Source organism: Erythrolamprus reginae, unplaced genomic scaffold (genome assembly GCF_031021105.1).
Source record: "Erythrolamprus reginae isolate rEryReg1 unplaced genomic scaffold, rEryReg1.hap1 H_2, whole genome shotgun sequence".
NCBI lineage: Eukaryota > Metazoa > Chordata > Lepidosauria > Squamata > Dipsadidae > Erythrolamprus > Erythrolamprus reginae.
The window spans coordinates 960454-983034 of NW_027248473.1; the positions used below are offsets into that span (position 1 = coordinate 960454).

The window sequence follows — 22581 nt, forward strand, 5'->3', positions numbered from 1 at the left end:
GAACATTAGGACAGGGATGGTAGGCACGCCGGTGTGCTTATGCACACCCCTTACTGACCTCTTAGGAATCGGGTGAGTTCAACAGTGGACAACCTAAGGGTAATGCTTTGGGGGTTTGGTGACGAAACCACAAAGTCAGGAGTTCCCAGCATTAACTACTCTGTTGCTAAAGTAGTATTTTCTACAGCCAAGTTTGGGGTTGGTTCACTTTGAGTTTGTATCTGTTGTGTGCTCATGTATTGTTGTGGTTGAAGCTGAAGTAATCGTTGACAGGAAGGACATTGTAGCACATAATTTAATGAGCTATGCTTAGGCCATGCCGAAGGCGATGTAGTTCTAAACTTTCTAAGCCTAGGATTTCAAGTCTGGTTGCATAAAGTATTCTGTTGCGAGTAGAAGGCTATTCCAGTAAAGTATCTCTGGAATACTTTATCTCTTTCTAATAATGTATTTATGTCCAATGTACAGTGTGGGCTCCAGACAGATGCGCTGTATTTAAGGATTGGTCTGGTAAATGTTTTGAATGCTCTGATTAGTAGTGTGATATTAGAAGCTATATAAGATTAGGTTAACAAATCTTGAAGCATTTTTGATGATGTTGTTGCAGTGGGCTTTGGTACTTAGGTCGTTTGATATGAGTATTCCAAGATCTTTGACAGAGTGAGAGTCACCTGCAAGGTCTTGTTTATTCAGCTTGTATTTGGTGTTCTGATTCTTTTTATTAATGTATAGGACAAAGCATTTGTTGGTTGAGATTTGGCATTGCCAGATGTTTGACAATTCTGACACAATGTCAAGACTTTGGAAGCGATTTGGGGTGGCATAGGAAGCTTTTGGGGGAGCGATTTTGGAGGCAATTTGGGGTTGTGTAGGAAGCTTTTGGAGGGGTGATTTTGGAGGCAATTTGGGGTTGTGTAGGAAGCTTTTGGAGGGGTGATTTTGGGAGCAATTTGGAGCAGTGTAGGAAGCTTTTGGAGGGGTGATTTTGGAGGCAATTTGGAGTGGTGTAGGAAGCTTTTGGAGGGGTGATTTTGGGAGCAATTTGGAGTGGTGTAGGAAGCTTTTGGAGGGGTGATTTTGGAGGTAATTTGGGGGGGCATAGGAAGCTTTTGGAAGGGTGATTTTAGCAGCAAGATGGGGCAAATGAAGCAGTAAGTTAGGGGGGATTTTGGCAGCGGGATGGGGCAGCTGCGGGGAGCAGACGAAGTGGAGGGATAGAGGGGAAAGTGGCAGGGAAATGGGACAGCTCCAGAGTTCCCCGCCTTGGGACTGCAGGTGCAAGTAAAAGGAGGCGGGAAATCCTGGCGGGGGCAGCAAACAAATGGGACATCCCGGCGGTGGCAGTCACAAGGCAGGGAAATCCCTGTGGCAGTAAGAGAATGCATGTGCAGTAAGAGAGCCCACGCACACAGGCTCGGGTTCGTAAGGTGAAAATAGTTCTTAAGAAGAGGCAAACAAATCTTAAACACCGGGTTCATATCTTGAAAAGTTCGTATGAAGAGGCGTTCGTAAGACAAGGTATCACTGTACTACACTTTTCTAGATGTCCACCATTTAGGTCACAGTAATATACATTTCAAAAGTTAGGATTCAGATATTCTCACCAATCTATTGTGAATCACCTACTGTAGTAGGCTCTCCTTAACACAGGTATACCCACATGTATCTGAGCTGGGAATGAGAGTGAAGGGCTTGATAAGCTGGGCTAATTTCTCCATGGCAAGGAAGGATGCTACATCTCTGTGTTGTGTTCAAGCCCAATATTTCACTTGGCTCAGCTTAGTAATAACTCCATTGTCTACTTGGCATTGCTCCCCTTGCACTATTTGCCCTAGAATATCTCAGTTTTCTTGCTTGTTGGGGCTTGCTGGCCCTCTTTACTTACCCATCTTGACATTCCAGTTCCCACCCCCATGCCCTGCCCCGAAGGTGGCACGTAACCACCTGTTCTGTTTTACTCAGTTCCTCTCATAAGAAAGAAAATCCCAGAAACCAACAAGGAGTTGTCTAAACTTGCTCTTAGCTGACTAGTTCCTATGTAAAGTCCCAACTTATAGTAATGGGGTGGATAGTTGGCACATGGCATCTAAATTTAGAAAGAATATCTAGCTCAGGTGTGTCTCTGTTTATATTATACAGTATTAGAAATTGAAATACTTCTTTATTTCCTTTTGAATAAACAAGCTGAGTTTATACCATTCAGATCTTTGAAAATTTATAAGAAAGGATTATTTTTGGTCAAATTTCTTCAAAGTTGCGATGCCTATATTAGAACTTACTTTTTGCATGTGTGTAAGAATTTGTATTTTATCTTCAACTTTGAATTCTTTCCAAATAATGTCCTAAAAGTTTTATAAATTTAAAATATACTTACTTATGGGTAATGAGTTTTGCTAGTTAGAACATTATTGCTTACACTATGTAACAGACAATCATCTCCTCAGGAAAAACAAACACAAAAACAAACAGATGTGAATGTAGTATAGAATTCCCCTGCCAACTGTTCATTTGTACAGAATATGTATTTTGCTTATAGATTTAAAATGTTATTCATATACTTTTCATACTTGGGAGAATCTTCATGGATTGGCAGGGAGAAAGGAGTTGAATCCAGAACTGACTGAGCTAATTGGGGATTGTGGGAATTGCTTCTTCAAATGCTCTGGCAGTCTGGAAAAAAAATGCAACATTGATTTAAACATTCAAAATCCATCCCTACTTTCAATAATGGCTACAATGAGGAAGGCAAAAATGACAATAAGATTAGCCTGTGGTCAATTATGGGCAAGTTATTTATTGTGGGCCAACATCTTCAGAAAAGTCAAATATAATAAGCATGAAGTCTGGAAGAAGACATTGTGACCAAATTATGACAATAATTATGACAATTAGGCACAGAAAGATGCTCATCACTGTACTGTTAATTTTGCAGCAATTTGCATTCAGTACATTCACTGGCCTTAGAAGCTAAAGCCTGGCCTGTTAAAATAGTATGCTTCCAACAGCAGGTATATGGAGGATTTTGTTAATAGCTAAATATCCAAAGACTTTCTTGTGTGCTCTGGTCTGAGGCCCAGTTGTGTTCATCTCCATTGCTGTGCGACATTGTGATAAATACGGTCATGCAGAATGGTTTTGCTAATCAGTGTGGTGTTAAATATGAACAAGATGAATTAATTGGAGATGTAAGTCTGATTTTTGCAGAGAGTGAAATTCTTCTTGACATAAAAATGCTACTTATTCGTGTAACTTAACTATCAGTACTAAGATATTCACAACCATGGCTCCTGGATTACCATCTACTTTAATGAAACCCACCTTGATCAAACTGAACAATTTGCCTGATTTTTGCCTGAATTGTCCAATAATAGAAATGAGTGGCCAAAGCAAATGTCGATAGTCAAATTGACCAGACTGCCTGAGTCTTCAGGCTATTGACATGGTGTCTCTAGAGAAAACGCAGCATAAGCATTGTAAGTAAAATGTGTATCTATCAGTCATTAATATTATTGGAAGTGATATATGATGTTGCAGTTTGGATCTTACTTAAAAATGGTTTGAAAAAAGTTAACATTTTCTAAATATATTGTATAACTACCATTAAATATTAGGGATTTGAATTTATGGCAATTAAAAATCTTGTAACAATTAAAAAATGGTGCTGCAGCCAACCCGAGACATCAGAGATGTTCCATATCGTGACTGGGCACATATGCTGCATTGCCGTATTATCAATTGCTCTGGAATTCACACTCCATGAGCTGGAAAGTATGGCAACCAACCAGTGAAGAGCTACCAAAATTTTAACTACCACACTGTGGGTGTAGCTTATGCATTTTCTTTCAACATCGTTCAGTGCAAATTGGGTGCTCTGGGGTGGAGCTCCATTTTCGCTACCCCACTGCGTTCCAACCCCCTGTCCAGGCAGCAGCCCACCCCTTCAACCAACTCTAATAAAACTTGGCTGAAAGATGTGGAAGATCTAAAAGTAGACTCAACAGAAACAAATGAAACAATTGGTTCATATCTAACAAAAATGAGGGAATCTTGATATCAACCGATCCATAATCATTACTGTAGATATTCTTCAGAATAAATACGTACTTAAAGTTCACAGTCAAATCCAGTGTCTTGGAAAGGCATACAATATTACCGTAATTCTTTCTAAGCTTTCGGTAGGTTCTGGGCAGCGGTGGGCTACGAGCCGGAACACTAAATTGTGCTCGCCACCGGAGCTCGTAAGCTCTTGCAGGACCAGCACGATTTTGAAGGAACTGTGGAGGAAACAAAATCACACACAGAATCACAGGTGTATCCATGTTTTGGTGAGGGTTTTTTTGCTTCCGTGCATGCCGAAACACGGGCACACCTGCAGTTCCATGTACAATTTTGCTTCCTCCACAGGTGCAGCAGCAAAACACGCTGGTCCCGCAAGAACTTACGAGCCGCAGCGAGCACAATTTAGCGTTCCAGCTCGTAGCCCACCACTGGTTCTGGGATTTTTCAATTATTTATATTAAGGCTAATAATAATAATAATTTATTAGACTTGCATGCCACCCCTCTCCGAAGACTCGGAGCGGCTCACAACAAAATACAAAGCACAAATCTAATATTAAAAATAATTATTAAAAACCCATTATAAAAAACAGCTATACCATCCAATTAAACCATACATAAAATGAAACAGCTAAGGGTCAGTTATGTCCCCCAAGCCTGGCAGCATAGGTGGGTTTTCAGTAATTTGCAAAAGGCAAGGAGGTGGGGGCAGTCCTGATCTCCGGGGGGAGTTGATTCCAGAGGGCCAGAGCCGCCACAGAGAAGGCTCTTCTGGGGCCCGCCAGATTACATTGTTTTGTCGATGGGCCATGGAGAAGGCCAACTCTGTGAGACCTGATCGGTCGCTGGGATTTGTGTGGCAGAAGGCAGTCCCGAAGGTATAGGTCATAACCAACACTTTGAATTGTGACCAAAAACTGATCGGTAGCCAGTGTCTCATCAACACGGGCATATCTAGGAAAGCTTTCCGAACACTTTTCAAAGGTAGCCCCATGTAGAGATCATTACAGTAATCAAACCTCGAGGTGATGAGGGCATGAATGACTGTGAGCAGTGACTCCCTGTCCAAATAGGGCTACAACTGGTGCACCAGGCGAACCTGGGAAAACGCCCTCCTTGCCACAGCTGAAAGATGTGCTCTAGAGTTAGCTGTGGATCGAGGAGGACGCCCAAGTTGCGGACCCTCTCCGAGGGAGGTCAATGTCCCACCACCACCAGGGTAATGGACGGACAGATGGAATTGTCCTTGGGAGGCAAAACCCACAGCCACTTGTCAGAGTTGAGTTTGAGCCTGTTGACACCCATCCAGACCCCAACAGCCTCCAGGCACCGGCACATCACTTCCACCGCTTCACTGACTGGACCTTCAGTGAGAGTAATGAAGGGTTTATACTGTTGTCTCTTCCACTATTCTTCAGTAACTGTGGTCAGAGTTCAAAACTACATGGTTTCATGTGCCTTCATGTTTCCCATTTTATCTTAAATGTGGAAAATCCCAAAAGTCAGTCACAGAACATTGATCTTGCCTATACACAGAATTACAAAGGTAATTGGGAAAAAAAAAGTAGGAATCAAAATAACTCCATGTCCTTGGGGAATTCTAGTCAATCAGAATCAACAATATTTAAAACTCCATCCTAGCCGCCCCCCCCCTTATCATTTATGCCACAATATATTGGGTAACAATATATTGAGCATAGCTCTCAGGTAGATTGCTATATATGAATAGAAAGATGGATTTCTTTCACGTGGCTATAAACTGGATATTACAATTTCCACCTTGATAGGAATCGTTATCCTCCCCAAATGATACACATGATTGAATTAATACGGAGTTCTTGAGGAGGTGGAATTATGGTTAGAGAATTGCATCTGGATTCTACAACCTTATGAACAGGACTATGGAAAATATCACTAATAAGGTATTCCTCCTGTCCCTTTTGCAAGTGTGGGAATAATATATTAAGAAATGAAAAGGGATGCCACTTGGTATATTTCTGCCACTTCCCCCCCCCCCCATCCTATTAATTTTGATGGGATTCACATTCTTAATTCCTTTATTTCTTTATTTATTTGGACACTTACATACCCACCTACTCCATAGTTTATCTAGGCAGTTTGCATTGATGGGGAAAAAGATATTCAATAGATAAAACCAAACACAACACATTATGGCCCTTTATGTTGTGATTCATCTAAATGGGGTCCATTTTACCACGGGCCTTACTTTCTTAATATTATCAAGTTACCAGCCATCCTGATCTGGAGGTAGAGCAATTTGTAAAACATTTTGTTTAACAAAAGCCTTAAAGAAGCAAAGGCAAGCATTTCAGATGGCATTCTTGAAATTGAGAACACTATGATCTCTTACATTAATGAACATTGTACTGTACTTATATTATTCTAAGGGCTGTTTGCATACTGCTTGTGGAATTATTTTTGTTCAATTCCCCACTGGGAGGAGAGAGTGGGAGAGTTTGACATTGCATAAAAAAGAAAATAATGTCCTTGTTTTGCATCCAGTCAGTTCATTCAGAAAGATATTTTCAGGCATTATATATATATATATATATATATATATATATATATATATATATATATGTACAAGGCAGCTTTTTTTTACAGGTAGTCCTTGACTTATGATCAATCTATAAGTGTCTGTTCTAAGTTTTTAAAAAAGCTCCCCCTCCTACGCCAAAAGATATTTATGACATAGTTCTGAAGTTACACTGGATGGGCACTACCTCCTCCCCTTATTACATGAGTTTATTTTGGGCCATTTGCAACATCCCGTGGTTACATGACTGTGTTTTACAATGTTTTTGCCAAAAACTGGTGTTCTGGCAATCACCGTCCGAAAAAAAGGTCATAAAAATTACTTCTGGTCACATGATGTTTTAAAACCACCAGGACTTCACTTTTAATTGCCACACTCGAGAACTACCTGGCGCACTTCAAATGTTGCTGGACTGCAATTGACATTATGATCGTTATAGTTTGGCACAATAAGAACTGTAATTCAGCACTTGGAGAACATTAGATTGGAGAAAGTGGTTGGAGAAAGTGGCAAGGAAATGAATGAAATGATCATCATTATCTTGCCTGCTGCCTGACTAATATACCTACGTTACTGCTTTCTCTTAAAATGTTTAATTATTGAATTAACTCATGCTCTTAATCTGCACTGTACAATGAATCATAAAGTAATTTGCTTGCTGTGTTTGCACACACAGCAAGCAAAACAAAACAAAACAAAACAAAAAATTCCTCTAAACATTCATAGGGTGAGACAAGTGATTTTTTTAGGTGTGCAAAGGCAGCTGCTAAATCTTTAACCAAGCCTGTAATGCAAATTCAGCTGGTATATATTCAATAAGGCAAGAACGGAGGGATTTCCATCCTGAGAATATACACTGCTCAAAAAAATAAAGGGAACACTTAAACAACACAATATAACTCCAAGTAAATCAAACTTCTGTGAAATCAAACTATCCACTTGTTCTGTCTGGGTTCCCCCAGACGTCAACACCAACTAAAAAGAGTAGCCAGACACGCTGGTAAAAAGCAAAGTCATTTTATATCTTTGAAAACAAACACAGATAATAAAAATTGTTCTTACAAACTGGAATGCTATGAAGCTTCACAGAAGAGTCACGACGGCCAGACAATACAACAGGCTTCTTGCTGGCACACACACCACTGTAGATAATAAAACCCGTGCCTCCCCCAAGTTTTCAGCCTTCGAGGCCACAAGCCAGAATCAGAGATGCCAAGGATCGAAGCAAGGTCACAGGACTCCCAAAAGATAACTCTCCACAATACAGGAAGGGCGGGCCTGCCTTTTCAACCTTTCTGAGGAGAACCACACCCAAACCCAGCTGTTGCCTATTAGGGATGGAAATACCTGGCTAATTGTCCCCTTCTTTGTGCTGCCCTTCTCTGCCTCATTTCTATGATGGCTTGTGCGTTCTCATCTAATAACTCCAGGCTACTCGCTGGGGAGAGCTCCCCCCCGGGGGTCTCAGGCTGTTCTCCCTCCTCCTCGTCCTGACATTCCTCTTCCCCGTCTGCCTGGTCCTCCTCCTCCTCCTGTTCCTCCCCCTCCCCCTCCGAGCATGGAGCCGGCAGAGTTCCAGCCGTTCCCTGAGGAGCCTCAGACTGAATCACAACACCACTTAGGAAGCAACACTGATTGACAATCAATTTCGCATCCTGTTGTACAGGACAAAGTATTCAATGAGAATATTTCATTCGTTCGGATCTAGGATATGTTATTTGAGTGCTCCCTTTATTTTTTTGAGCAGTATATTTTGCACTGAACCTCAGACTAAATAGAATACATTAATTGTTTAATAATTATATTTGGACATTGTATTAATGCAACATAATGTTTTGCATATTTCCCATTTAGATGCTTCCTAGTGTGTTCAACCTCACCTGCCGGCCTAATTACATTGGCAATACTGAAGTGTCTGATACTATATTGTGGGAGTTATTATTATTATTATTATTATTATTATTATTATTATTATTATTATTAATTAGATTTGTATGCCGCCCCTCTCCGTAGACTCGGGGTGGCACACAACAGTGATAAAAACAATACATGGTAACAAATCTAATAATTAAAATCTAAAATAACAGTTTTACATTACAAAAAAAACACCAATAGATAAAATACATGCACACAGTCATATCATGCACAAAGTTACATAGGCAAGTTGTTGCCACATATCTTGGAAGTTCCATTATCCTGGTAAAAAATGTTACTGCTATCAAGACAATTATATTCTAGATATAACTGTCCCAATTTGAAGGAGACATAGCAGTTGGTATAATTGTGTGGACTAACAAAATAAAGGTGTCTTGCGGATAAAGTGGATAAAGTTGCCAGTTACTTTAAAAAACACTTCCCATGTGTCACATTCTGTATCTTTGAAATAATCTGGGCGCTCAACATGTTGGGGCTCCTCAGCATCACCCTGAAGATGCTCACCAGTGACTCGTACTGCAACTTGAGTGAGTACATGGAGCAGTCCAATAAGGGAAAGCGGGAGCAGCAATCTGAGGACCTGAAGAGCTCCTCCACCTTCTACATAGGCAACTTCTCCTTCTACGCCACAGAGGAGCAGATCCACGAGCTCTTCTCCAAGTGCGGAGAAATCAAGAGCATCATCATGGGCCTGGACAAGGAGAAGCACACGCCCTGCGGCTTTTGCTTCGTGGAATACTACACAAAAGGTGAAGGTGAGCATGCCATATGTTTCATCAATGGAACCCGCTCCGAGTCTCTGGAGAGGGGCGACATACAAATCTAATAAATAATAATAATAATAATAATAATAATAATAATAATAATAATAACAACAACAACAACAACAACAACAACAACAACAACAATAACCCAGCTGGATGACCGTGTTATCCGGGCAGACTGGGATGCAGGATTCAAGGAAGGGAAGCAGTATGGCCGTGGTCTGTCAGGTGGGCAGGTAAGAGACGAGTACTGAAAGGATTTTGATGAAGGAAAAGGCGGCTTCGGCAAGATTTTCCAGCAAGAGTTGCCGAAACTGTAGAGGGGAATTTTACTAATTTGGATGGAACGCAGGAAGGAGAGCTAAGCAGAGCTTGTATCTCCTTGGACAGCTGGATATAAAGGAGCGGAAAAGGGCTGGCTCTTTTTTTTTGGCAAGGTTAGTTTGAGACTCCTCTCTCTCACCTGTCACTGTTTTTTATGTTTATCCTGGCCTCAGTTGGGATATGGTGGAAGGGAGGGAAAAGGTGCCTGTGGTGGAAAGATACTTCACCAGAAGAGCCCTTCACTCCTCCACTCAAAACTAGACTTACAATCCTGGGCTTAGAAAGCTTAGAACTATGACCCCTCAAACATGATCTAAGCATAGCCCACAAGACCATGTGCTACAATGTCCTCCCTGTCAATGACTACTTCAGCTTCAACCACAACAACACATGATCTCACAACAGATTCAAACTTGACTGCAAAAAATACGGCTTTAGTAATTGAGTTGTTGAAGCATGGAATTCTTTACCAGACTCTGTGGTGTCATCCCCTAACCCCCCAAATTTTACCCTTAGACTATCCACAGTTGACCTCTCCAGATTCCTAAGAGGTCAGTAAGGGGCGTGCATAAGTGCACCAGTGTGCCTTCCATCCCTTGCCGTAATGTCTCTCTTATGTTTCTACTAGCTCCGTGTATATGAACTCTATTATTCCCAATGACTATTTCTTCCATATTATTTCTAATGTCTTATCTTCTATTCTTCTATTGATGTATTTTACTATGATTATATCCTCTGAAACTTACATTATGTATTAGACAAAATAAATAAATAAATAAAATAAAATATTGGAAACTTAAAAAGCTAGTTCTTGTTTCTTTTCACCTTTTCTGTATGCTCTCCTAGTGGTTGCAATGACCTGGAGTGTATAAACTCCCCTTAATGTTTAAGAGGAGGAATAAGACTGCAATAAAAATGAAATTGATCTGGATGTAAAAAAATATTTAAAAAATAAGAAATAATCTGACATCTTCTGCTTGGTGTTTATTCATTTCTCTTTCAGTATTATGTCTATATCTGTTTCCCTCAACCTAACATTCTCTAGATATGTTGGACTGCTACTCTCATCATAGAGGAGGATATGATGGAGTTATGATCACAGCTTATTTTATGTTATTGGCTTAGAGATATTTGATTTCATTCTCAGCCTAAAGTTCCCTGAAATCATTATTAGTGTCATGGATCCCAGCTGGCATGAACAATGAACAGTAATGGTATCTGCAGATCTGAGCTTGAGTAAATTCAAAGTTTGTTCATAAAGTTAAATATTGGCTATTATCCATAGCAGTTGAATAGAAATTCTGTTTTCAGAGAGAAGCACTTTACTGGCAGTTTTATGGTGAACGGTATTATAAAAACATCCTTTTTTTCTTTTAAAAAGGTATACATCTAACTAGCTGATGACAGAAACAGAGTGCTGCAGGTATCTTTACCTAAAGTCAAACTATTGTTATAATTTCTTCAATTTCTGTAGGTTTTCTACAGAAATTTCTTTCTATTAAAATTTAGAGAATTATTAGTTCTCTACTTACAACCGCAAATGAGACCATAATTTCCATTGTCGAACAAAATTAGAGTTGCACCTAATTTTATGAACTTATTTGGCACAGTTATTAAGCAAATCACTGCAGTAATTAAAACCAATCATGGTCATTAAGTGAATCCAGTTTCCTCTATTGACTTCGCTTGTTGGAAACTAATTGGGAATGTTACAAATGGCAACTCTTTCTATCTGGGATGCTGCAACCTTCATAAACAACACCACTTTCCAATTGTCCAAATGTTAATCACATCTGTGGGGATACTGCAATGATCTTAAGTGAGAGGACCAGTTGTAAGTCACTTTGGTTATTGATGTCGTAATTTTGCACAGTCACTAAATGAATGGAGGATTACCTGTGTTTAGGGCTGTAAAAATTGTGGAGAGAAATAACAAAATATGCAGAGGAAAACATAGAAACATAGAAGACTGACGGCAGAAAAAGACCTCATGATCCATCTAGTCTGCCCTTATACTATTTTTTGTATTTTATCTTAGGATGGATATATGTTTATCCCAGGCATGTTTAAATTCAGTTACTGTGGATTTGTCTACCATGTCTGCTGGAAGTTTGTTCCAAGGATCTACTACTCTTTCAGTAAAACCAATAACAAAAAGTAAAGGAGATGGGAGGAAAAGGTTTGCTGCTGTTCTCCTACCACCATGGAAAGAGGAGCAATGCAGCTTTTTAATGATGCAGTAGAAGATATAAACCACTAAAACAAAACAATAGACAAATTGGCAGGAAGATCCATAATCATTGAAGAACTTTTATAATATGACCGGCATTTTGTTCTTATGCGTGCACAATGCTGTCAGCATACTTCATAAAGTATTTTTGACAATAACCCCAGATTAGGATCCTTTAATTTTGCATACAATGTTTGATACAACTGAACTGATGACAGTACACAAACTACATATAGTCCTTGGTGAAATGGATGACATGCAAGTTTGATAAATAAATAAATATACAGAATTTGGCACATATATGTGTGGGTAAGAGAACAGAGGATGGAAGCTGAATGAATGCATAAAAACAGAATAAGGACATGAAAGAAGAAACAGGGCGTTGGTTTTTACCCATCCTTTCTCTGAGAGTTCAGGATTAGTTGCTCTAGTTTCATAGCTCTATGGACTGGGTTGAATTTCTGAGGATCCACCTCCCTGGTGACATTTCCTCAGTCAACAACAAGTCTGAAGCAAGTGATGCAAGCCCAGCCCATAGCAGTATTTATATATATATATATATATATATATATATATATATATATATATATATATATATATATATACATACATACATACATACATACATACATACATACATACATACTTACTTACTTACTTACTCATTTACTCACTCACTCACTCATCCATCCATCCATCCATTTATGGGATTTATTACACATGGGATATGGGAAGAACTTGAGACAGATCTGCAGAAAATATAAAAACATCAACACCCCCCCCTCCCGATGGCTAAAACCAGACACAAGGGTGGGCTGCACTCCCTTTGATCCTCAGAGAAAGGGTGTGTTAGGTAAGAACCAACCCTCTTTCTCCATTGTATTGAAGGGAGAATCCAGGATGGGACATACCAACAGTAGTCAGTCTGAAAAGGCATGAATCTTCAGTTCCTCATGCACCCACTGCAGCACACGCCAGCCGAACACAGTCTCAGCAAAAGCAAATGAATCAATCCAGTGGTGGCGGATGAAATGAGATGCTGACATCCAAGCCACTGCCTTACAGACCTCCTCAACTGAAGCCTGAGCTGTTCAGCCAACTGTGGTAGCTGCACTTCTGGTGGAGTGCACTGTCACATCCTAAGGCACTGGAAGAGGCTGCGATTTGAATGCCTAGGAATGCAAGCCTGAAGCCACCTACCAGCCGTGGAAGGCAAAATCTTCTAGCCAAGTGACAATGGATGAAAAGACATGAACAAGGCCTCTGACTTCCGGAAAGGAACAGTTCTGTGAATGTAAATGCAGAGAGCTCTCCGCACACCCAGAGTATGTATGTATGTATGTATGTATGTATGTATGTATGTATGTATGTATGTATTTATTTATTTGACTTTTTTATGCTGTCCTTCTCCCTAGACTCAGGGCGGCTTACAACATGTTAGCGATAGCACCCTTTTAACAGAGCCAGCATATTGCCCCCACAATCTGGGTCCTCATTTTACCCACTTCAGAAGGATGGTAGGCTGAATCAACCTTGAGCCGGTGATGAGATTTGAACCACTGACCTGCAGATCTGCAGTATGCCACTTGCTTTCCAGCTCCTGTCATGGCTCCAGACAGGAGCTGGCCAAGATCAACTCCCAAGGTCGATGGAAGATGGAGTTAGCCTTAGGAAGGAAAACAGGATCCAGAACCACTCTGTCTTCATGGAAGACACAGAGGTCCTTGTATATTGATAATACCGTCAGTTCCAAAATTCTTCTCGCAGGCGTGATGGCCACTAAGAACATTACCTTCCACGATAAAATTCATAGGAAAGCCAATGGAGGCTTGGCCAGGGCCTGTAAAACTGTAGACAAATCCCAGGAGAAAGGGATGTGAAGTGAAGGCTTCCTGGCTTCCTGAATCATCCAGATGACTCTATTGGAAAACTGTTCCTGGATTAGAAGCTCCTGCTCAACATCCAAACAGTCAACTGGAGCTACTGAGGTTCCGGATGCTAGATGGGACTTTAGCTGAAGGAGACTCTCTGGCAGGATTCTCCCGGGAATAGTTAAGACCTGAGGAAATTCTCAAATATTTCCACTGCAAAAAAATAGTGTCAAGAGAATGAATCATCTGTAGTTAAGATGCTTTTCAAGTTAATCTGGCCATCCTGCTTTATTGCCGCCATTGTTGATGACCTACTTTCTTTTTTTTAATAAGAAACTGTGTACATTCAAAGAGCCTACTGTTTGTTTCCATGTCATCCTTTTTCCCCAGCAACCTCTGAAGGCGTGACGGTTGTATGTATACAGCTGTATGTTGTATACAGCATGAATGAGTCATGAGAAGAAAAAGAGCCAACATGCAGGTGCAATTACACAAAAACATAAAAAAGCTGTTCCTTCTCTTTGATGCCAATTAATTAATTAATTAATTAATTAATCTATGTTGTAAGCTGCCCTGAGTCTTCGAAGAAGAAGAAGAATTTTATGAGGTTTGGCATATATCTGGTGGGATACAAAGAAACAGAGATAACCTTATTTTTACACTGTATTTTAAATATATTTGTACCTAGTAGTTATATTGTATTAGACAGTGACTATTTACAATATAAAGATAAACCCCTTCTTTCCTTTTCTACCATTTCTCTTTTTTTTCTTCATAGTTCATTTTAAGTTATAATCTTAAAATTTCTATGTATTTTTAAATGTTTTAGATGTGTTTTTACTTATTATCTTACAATTGATATATCTAAGTATTTTATAAACAATGATAGAGTTAGATTTTTTTTCTTTTTTACTTATTATAAATATAAAGATGACTTCTACTTTGAGAGGAGCGATTGTTGCTCCACTAAATGTTACACGTAATGTATGTTTTGTCTGTCTTTGCAATTTAATTAAAAATATTTTTTTAAAAGAAAGAAATATAATATATTAATTAATTAATTAATTAATCAATCAATTATATTTCTAAGCCGTCCTTCTCCGAAGACTCAGGGCAGCTTAAAACACAGAAATAAATACAAAACATATAGCATGACAGAAATCGAAGTTAAAATGGACCAATTAAAAATCTAAAATCCAATAAACATACTAAAATAACAACCCTAAAAACACGTATCTTAAAACCATTCACTCAACATTAGTACATATCTCAGTCATAACATGGGCAATGTATCAGGAGGGGCTCTGGAACTTTATGTATATTTTGCCATACCTCGCAACATTTCAAAATTGATTTGCCATTGCCTTCTGGGGTTATGTGCATGTCTATGGAACCTTATGCCTTGAGATTTTCTGTCTGTCAATCATACACATGTTATCCATCTCCATGATTGCCACATTGTCAAAATTAGTCAGTTACTTATGATTAGTTGAGGCACTGAGCTAGAAATTGGGAATATGAGTTCAAGTCCTGCGTTAGTCATGGGTGACTGTGGGGTCAGACACACTCTCTCAAGATAGGCCACCTCACAGGGTTGTTGTGGGGAAAAGAGGAAGGAGATGAAGTATTAAGTATGTTTGCCATCTTGAGTTACTAATAAAGTAATACGTGTAACAGCAGGTTAAAAAGGTATTTTAAAAGTAATTAATTAATTAAGCTTCAAGAAATTGCGTTGTATATGGTGGTGTGTTGTATATGGTCAGTGCCTTAGTTACTTGTAAAAATAATAAAGACAGGATACAAATATACAATTTCTCAGACAGCAGATATTGTGAATTAGCAGCAAAGTATTGTTGGAGAAAGCTACTCTGCCTGCAGAGAGTAAGGGATGACTTTGACTGAAATACATAATATTATTATGTAACAGGAAGGCTGAAACATTAAGTCCTTGGAAGCAAGATAATATTTTGAAGCAGCTCAGGCAAAAGCCTCTCTGATTCATTGGGGTAAGAAGAAGAGGAAATCAGATTGGCAAGTCCCTTTTATTATTGCCAATCTCAACAGCCTTTCCGTGGAGTTGATTTTGCGGTGGGGCCTATCTAGTGGGGCTGACAGCACCAGGCCTGAAATGTTTTTGTCACTCTTAAGACAGCTTCAGGTTTCAGCCGTGTGGCTTACTATCTAACTTTGAATGAAAGCTTCAATTGCAGATCCAACTAGTTTTTATTGTGCCATGGAAAGTCCATCATTACTTTTGCTTCAGACCTACGAGAGCATGCAACAGATTCAAACTTAATATTAACCGCTACAAACTTGACTGTAAAAAATATGACTTTAACAATTGAGTTGTTGAAGCGTGGAACTCATTACCAGACTCAATAGTGTCAACCCCTAACCCCCAACACTTCTCCCTTAGACTATCCACAATTGACCTCTCCAAGTTCCTAATAGGTCAGTAAGTCTTCGGAGAGGGGCAGCATACAAATCTAATAAATAATAAAGGGGCGTACATAAGTGCATGCCCAATTGTCTTTCCTTTATCTCATATATCATATATATTTTCTTCCTTTGATATATCTTCTCCTCTATTTTATATTTTTCTTTATATATATTATGTCTCTTCTACATGTATTGTGTATTGGACAAAATAAACAAATAAAATAAATAAAGTTTTGGTCAGGCTTGCAAAATACTGCTGCTAACCAGCATTCTGTCTTGTTCCGTTCATAATTAAGCTTCAGTATATTATCTCTTCCCATGTAAACCAGATATCTGTTCCTTCTGCAAATGCCACTATAATGTACTTTTCCATTTTCTACAGGCTCCTGGCCAGCCAATCCTTTGTCAGACAACATTTTTGTATTAATGAACTAGATTGCTTGGTTACAATGACCTTCAGAAATAACTGAAGATTTTTCTTGAACATGTTGAATAAGTGAAGAAACAAATCTCAGAAGGTGATTACGTTTAACACTTCCACTAAGAGAAAGAAATGGTGATTCAGTGAGATTATGTGAAAATAGGCAAGAGCAAGGAGTGGATTACCACCCGGAACGGCACATAGGCCCACTCCGTTGCTGCTGGGTATGCATGTGCCGTGTATGCGCAGCCGGCAAGATTTTGGTAAACATTACCGGGTTTTTGCTTCTGCGCATGTGCAGCAGCCAAATCTTGCTGTGGCACCTAGAGTGGCAGCTGCGTTCAGCAAGCAACACCTGCCCATCCGAGCTCTGGCTGGATGGCCTGCATAGTTCCCTCTAAGCTGAGCAGTGAGCAATCGCTCACTTAAAAATCATCATCAACTCAGAGTTTTCCAAACCTGCCCAGAAGCCGAGAGGGAAAGAGTGAGAGGGAAGGAGAGAGAGAGGAAGAGAGGAAGAGAGGAAGAGAGAGAAACAGATAGAAAAAAGAGAGGAAGGAAAAGAGAAAGAAAAAGAATGGGAGTAAGGAAGAGAGAAAGAAAATCAAAATCTAGTTTGAAACTAGCTCAACTATTTAAGTGGCATTTTGATATTGATAGAGTTGCCCTATTATGAGTTCATTGTTATAGACACACAGTACAGTATTTTATTTTGAAATTCTCTGAGGCAAAACAGGGTGGGTTTTTTGTTTGTTTGTTTGTTTGTTTATTATTTCTGTGCTGCCCAGTCCCGAAGGGACTGCCGCTCAGACACTATACTTTTCCGCGCCCCCCCCCAAAAATTAGAGGGAACACTGGTGGCCTGCTCTCTGCTGTCCCGTGCCGCAGGCATTTCTCGGTGCCCGTGGGAGAGCAGAGAGCTCGGGGCCGCCCTGCCTTCTCCCTGCACCACGGCACACAGAAAGTTGATCTGAAGTCTTTGGGATACTATGGTAAGAACCCAAATATTGGTTGTTGTAGCTTCCCAGGCCTCGGCAAAGGACTGGAGCCTCCCCCCCGATAGGGATTCCCTCCTCCGAGTCATATTGTAATATTGTAATACAGTATTTGTTCTTAATTTCTAACCAATTGTCTAGTAAAATTCCTCTAATATAGTCTCATTGAAAATACTTATGAGTCTGGTGCTTGCTTTCCCAAATAAAGTTGTGCCAACCCATTTGCAAATTGTGTCCCTCTATTGTTAGAATTCTTTGTTCATATGTATGACCCATTCTTTTGATATGGTTGCTGTTTGGTGGTATAGTTTCCAATCTGATACCCCAAAACCTCCCCTCTTACTTTTGTCCTGTAATAGTTTTTTTTAATTTTTGCTTTTCCCCCAGACCAAATAAACATAATAATTAATTTATCTAAATCAATATAGAAGGAATAGTTCCACTCTAGCTTGCTGATTAGAGGGTTGCTACTTACTGCTGCTACCGGTATGATGTGCGAGCAGCTCTGCATTGTCCGTGTGCGTGCACCCTAGCAGGAAATTGCTTCTGCTTATTAGCAGGAAGTAAAATATTGTGAGATAGCACATGTGTGAGATTTTGGCAATATTTTTGCTTCCGCGCATTTGCAGACACAAAGAATTGCTGAAATCTCTCTCTTGCGCATCCTCTCATGAAATTTCGCTTCCTGTGCATGCGCAGAAGGAAAATCTACTGGCATGCGCATGCACACTGGTGACCCGGAGTTTCATGCACAGCTCCATTTTTGCTACCAGTATGCAGTGTAGCCCGTACCAGCTAGCAACCTAATATTGTAACCCTGACTGGAGTTACAGTGGTACCTCTACTTACGAACTTAATTCGTTCGGTGACCAGGTTCTTAAGTAGAAAATTTTGTAAGAAGAAGCAATTTTTCCTGTAGAAATCAATGTAAAAGCAAATAATGCGTGCAATTGGGGAAACCACAGGGAGGGTGGAGGCCCTCTTTGCTCCCAGGAGATTCCTAGAGAGGCCCCATGGAGGCTTCTCCCCACCTTTTCCGGCCCTGTTTCCTCTCAGGAGATTCCTAGAGAGGCCCCATAGAGGCTTCTCCCTGCCTTTTCTGGTTACAGTTTCAGAGGGTTGGGTTTGTAAGTAGAAATTGTTCCTGAGAAGAGGTAAAAAATCTTGAAGATCGTAAGTAGAGGCATTCTTAAGTAGAGGCAGTAATGGGCAGCCAAACTTTTTACTGCTACACTGTGGGTGTGGCTTATTTTGTAGGTGTGGCTTGATGATCATGTAACTGGGTAGGAGTGGCTTGCCGGCCATGTGACCAAGTGTGAGTGGCTTGAATGATCATCATCGTTCAAGTGAACTGTTAAGTCCTCGACTTACAACCTCACCAGTGTCTCTCTCTAGATTGATAATTTGTTTCGCGTTTCCCATGCTCTCCTTCCTGGGTCACCCCCTGCCTCAGGCTGGGTAGCTAGGCGAATGGGTACCGATCAGCCGTTGAGAAAAGAGGCGGGAAGAAATGGGCCCCCTGCAACTCCTGCCAGTGCTGGTCTCCCTGCCGCTTTCCGAGGAGGAGGAAGAGGATGGGAAGGGGGAATAGTCAGCTGGAGCTGGGCACATAGCTGGGTAGAGGTACCACTGTACCTTTTTTGGTTTTGAATACTGCTGGTCAAGAAACATAATAACAAATAGGAGAAAAAGACTACCAAGATGGTATAGACTCCAGACATAGGCTTAGCGAGAATCAGTTAAAAGATGTCGGTATTTTTAACCTACAGAAAAGATCCATGAGGGGAAAGACAATTTTCCGAATACTGTAACTGAAGATTAGATATATAAAAGAACTGGACTGATTATCTGTTGCTTCGGAGAGCAGGATCAGAATCAGTGGATTAAAACTATTAAAAAAACCAATAGATTTGAGGTAAACACTAGGAACAAATCATCAGCCAAAGGAATAGTGAATACTCCTTTTCTGGAGATCTTCAAACAAAGGCTAGAAGGTCATTTCTCTGGAATTTGCCAATGGATCTTGCACTGTGTAGGGTATTGGGCTAGATTTCCTCCAAGATCTTTTCCAACTCCTATACATCTATGAAATGTACTTGCAGCTGGTATAGAGTTTTGTGCAACAACCAATTTTTGAGGGTCCTTGGTGGTCTCTGAATTTGCTTGCTTTTCTTGCAGATTTTCATTATCTAAACTAGGTAATATCATCAGGGCTGATGATATTATCTAGTTTGGGTAATGAAATGTCTACAAGAAAACAAGCAAGATCAGAGACCACCAAGGACCCCTCATTTCAACCTGCAATAACAAACATTCTCATTTATTGGAACAATCAATTTACCATCCAACATATACTCTTCCCTTCAACTGAATCTGATCACCTTTGTAAAGGTGTTTCTGCAATTTCTCCTGTTCTGAGATTAATGCTCCTTCTCAGTGAATTCTGCATTTGTGCATAGAACATGAGTAACTATTTCAATACTTACATGTAAATTATTTTTTATTTTTATTTTTTAGGCAAACCATTTTGTAGATTCTTGAGTGTTAGTATAATAATATTTCCATTAAATATGACAGCTTAAGAAAGCTACTGGTAGTTAATTTCTCATTCCCAATATTTAGTCATTTCCCCTTTCATCTAAGAGCAAATGCAGTAATAAATAAAATATTAGGTGTACATTTGTGCTAATTTTAATATTTGAGGGCAATATAGTAATAAATAAAATATTAGGTGTATATTTGTCTTGATTTTAATATTTGAGGGCAAAGAGTTTGGCTCATTGCAATTAATCAGGAATATTTGGTGTAGAGAGAGAATGTTGTGTGCCTTCTTTAATACAGTATCTGCCATTACTTTTAAAATAAATTATTACCTTTCATTTTTTGCCAGAAAGGAAACAACAAACGTAACCCATTTTTTAAAGTTGCTAAGAAACTATGGATCCTATGCTATGGATAAATTTATATCTCATTGTACTACCAAATGTGAAGTCTCTTTGTAGCTGTCGCAATTTAGAGACATAAGATTCTTTCAGAATCTTTATTTGAAGCGCACAATCCTGTCTCCCTAGGACAGCATCCTAGGGCAGTGATGGTGAACCTTTTCCCCCTTGGGTATTGATAGCAAGTGCTCGCGCTATCGTAAACATGCACATGTCCACGCCCATTATTCAATGCCCACCCTGTACCCCGCCCCCTGCGCATGACCCACACTCCCCTGCTGCCTCGTTTCCCGACTTCCAGAGTCTTTCTTTCTTGGAGGGTGAAATGGTCTTCTCACCCCCCTCAGCCCGAGGTCCTCCAGAGGCTGGAAACAGCCCATTTCCTGTCTTCCAGTGTAGTGTTTTTCAACCAGTGTGCCGGGGCACACCAGTGTGCTGTGAGACATGGTCAGGTGTGCCGTGGGGAAATTAATCATGGGTCCCCAAACTACGGCCTGCGTGTTGGATACGGTCCGCAGAGGCCATTTATCTGGCCTGCCTCCATCCGCCTCCATCCGAACATAAACATTCCCCTCACAATGCCTCCAGCTATCAGCGACAGGAAGAGTGGAGGCACAGGGAACACTCACTGGCCAATCACCTTCTAGGATTCATCCCGACCACTAGCGAGGAACCAATAGCAGGCCGCCTCTCATCCACACCCAGGAAGGTCCCAGCTGGGGCTGCTGTGCACTTGTCACTGTGTGGCCACGGTGAATGGTTGAGGCTACTCTTCCTCCTCATGGTCCTGATTTCTAATCCTGGTCAGGACTGGAGGTAAATGTTGCCACCACTAGATGAAGCCTCAGCCTCAGCTGGTTATGTTTCTCCTGATGGTGTATATTATTAACTATATGTATAATATGTACTGTGTTAGAGTGTCATTTTGTGTCATTTTGGCTGGTGGTGTGCCCCAGGATTTTGTAAATGTAAAAAATGTGCCGTGGCTTTAAAAAGGTTGAAAATCACTGTTCCAGTGGGACCGGTAGGCCCGTTTTTCACCCACCCTAGGCTCCAGAAACTTTTCCACCACCCAAAAGACCCTACAGAGGCTGAAAATGCTCTCCCAGAGCCTCTGTGCAAGCTGGAAATCAGCTGGCCAGTGTGTCCATGCACGCTGGAGCTGAGCTAGGGTAATAGCTCGTGCTGGCAGATATGGTTCTACATGTCACCTGTGACACCCGTGCCATAGATTACCATCACGGTCCTAGGGGTTGTAGAATTAGATGCAATCCTATTCAAATATAAAAGGAGATCTCAGTCTTGGAGATAACTCAGGCTAAGATTTCTTCTCCATTAAGAGTTACTGACTTCCAAAATTTTCATATTGTGTCAGAAGAGGAGAACAGGCCAGAGTTGAGGATCCACTGGATCCCCAAACCCTTTAATGCCTTGTCTTGCCTGTTAATGCCTGGAACATTTTAATTCAGCTCAAAAACTGATTCAGAAATATTTCTCCATGCAATCCGACATAATTTTGTTTTAAATTAAAAACAGAACAAAACCCAGAAGGAAGCAGGAAATACTGTTCCTTCCTATTTCTGTCCTACTTATTTTCCCTTGATGGGGTACTGCAGAATGTTTATCAGTGTGTCCTTTCTTTTTCAGAATATAGGTAGTCTTTGACTTTCAGTCATTCAAAGTTACAGTGGCAGTGAAAAGAGTGACTTACAACCGTCATCGCTCTTCGTCATAAAGTTCCCAAAATCATATGATCAAAATTTACACCCTTGACAATGAGCATGTATTTACAAGGATTGCAGCATCTCAGAGTCTTGCAATCTCTATTAGTGACAGTCCCAGCAGACTTCCAACAAACAAAGTCAATGGGAAAAACCAGATTGTCTTAATGACTGCATGGTTAATTTAATAACTCTGGCAGGAAAAGTCGTAAAATGGCTGTGATTCACTTAACAACTGCACTGCTTGGCAATGGTGGTTATTAGTCAGGAGTGGGCTGCTGCCTGGACGGGGGGTGGGAATGCAGTGGGGTAGTGAAAATGGAG

At 40.3% G+C, this 22581-nt stretch overlaps 1 protein-coding gene across 1 annotated transcript; it reads left to right on the forward strand.

The window, feature by feature from the left end:
• The first annotated feature begins 9016 nt into the window (after positions 1–9016).
• LOC139155446 (nuclear cap-binding protein subunit 2-like) lies at positions 9017–9568 on the forward strand. Its single transcript, XM_070730584.1, has 2 exons — positions 9017–9339; positions 9466–9568. The coding sequence occupies exons 1-2, from the start codon at positions 9017–9019 to the stop codon at positions 9566–9568; spliced, it is 426 nt and encodes a 141-aa protein (XP_070586685.1).
• The last annotated feature ends 13013 nt before the right edge of the window (positions 9569–22581 follow it).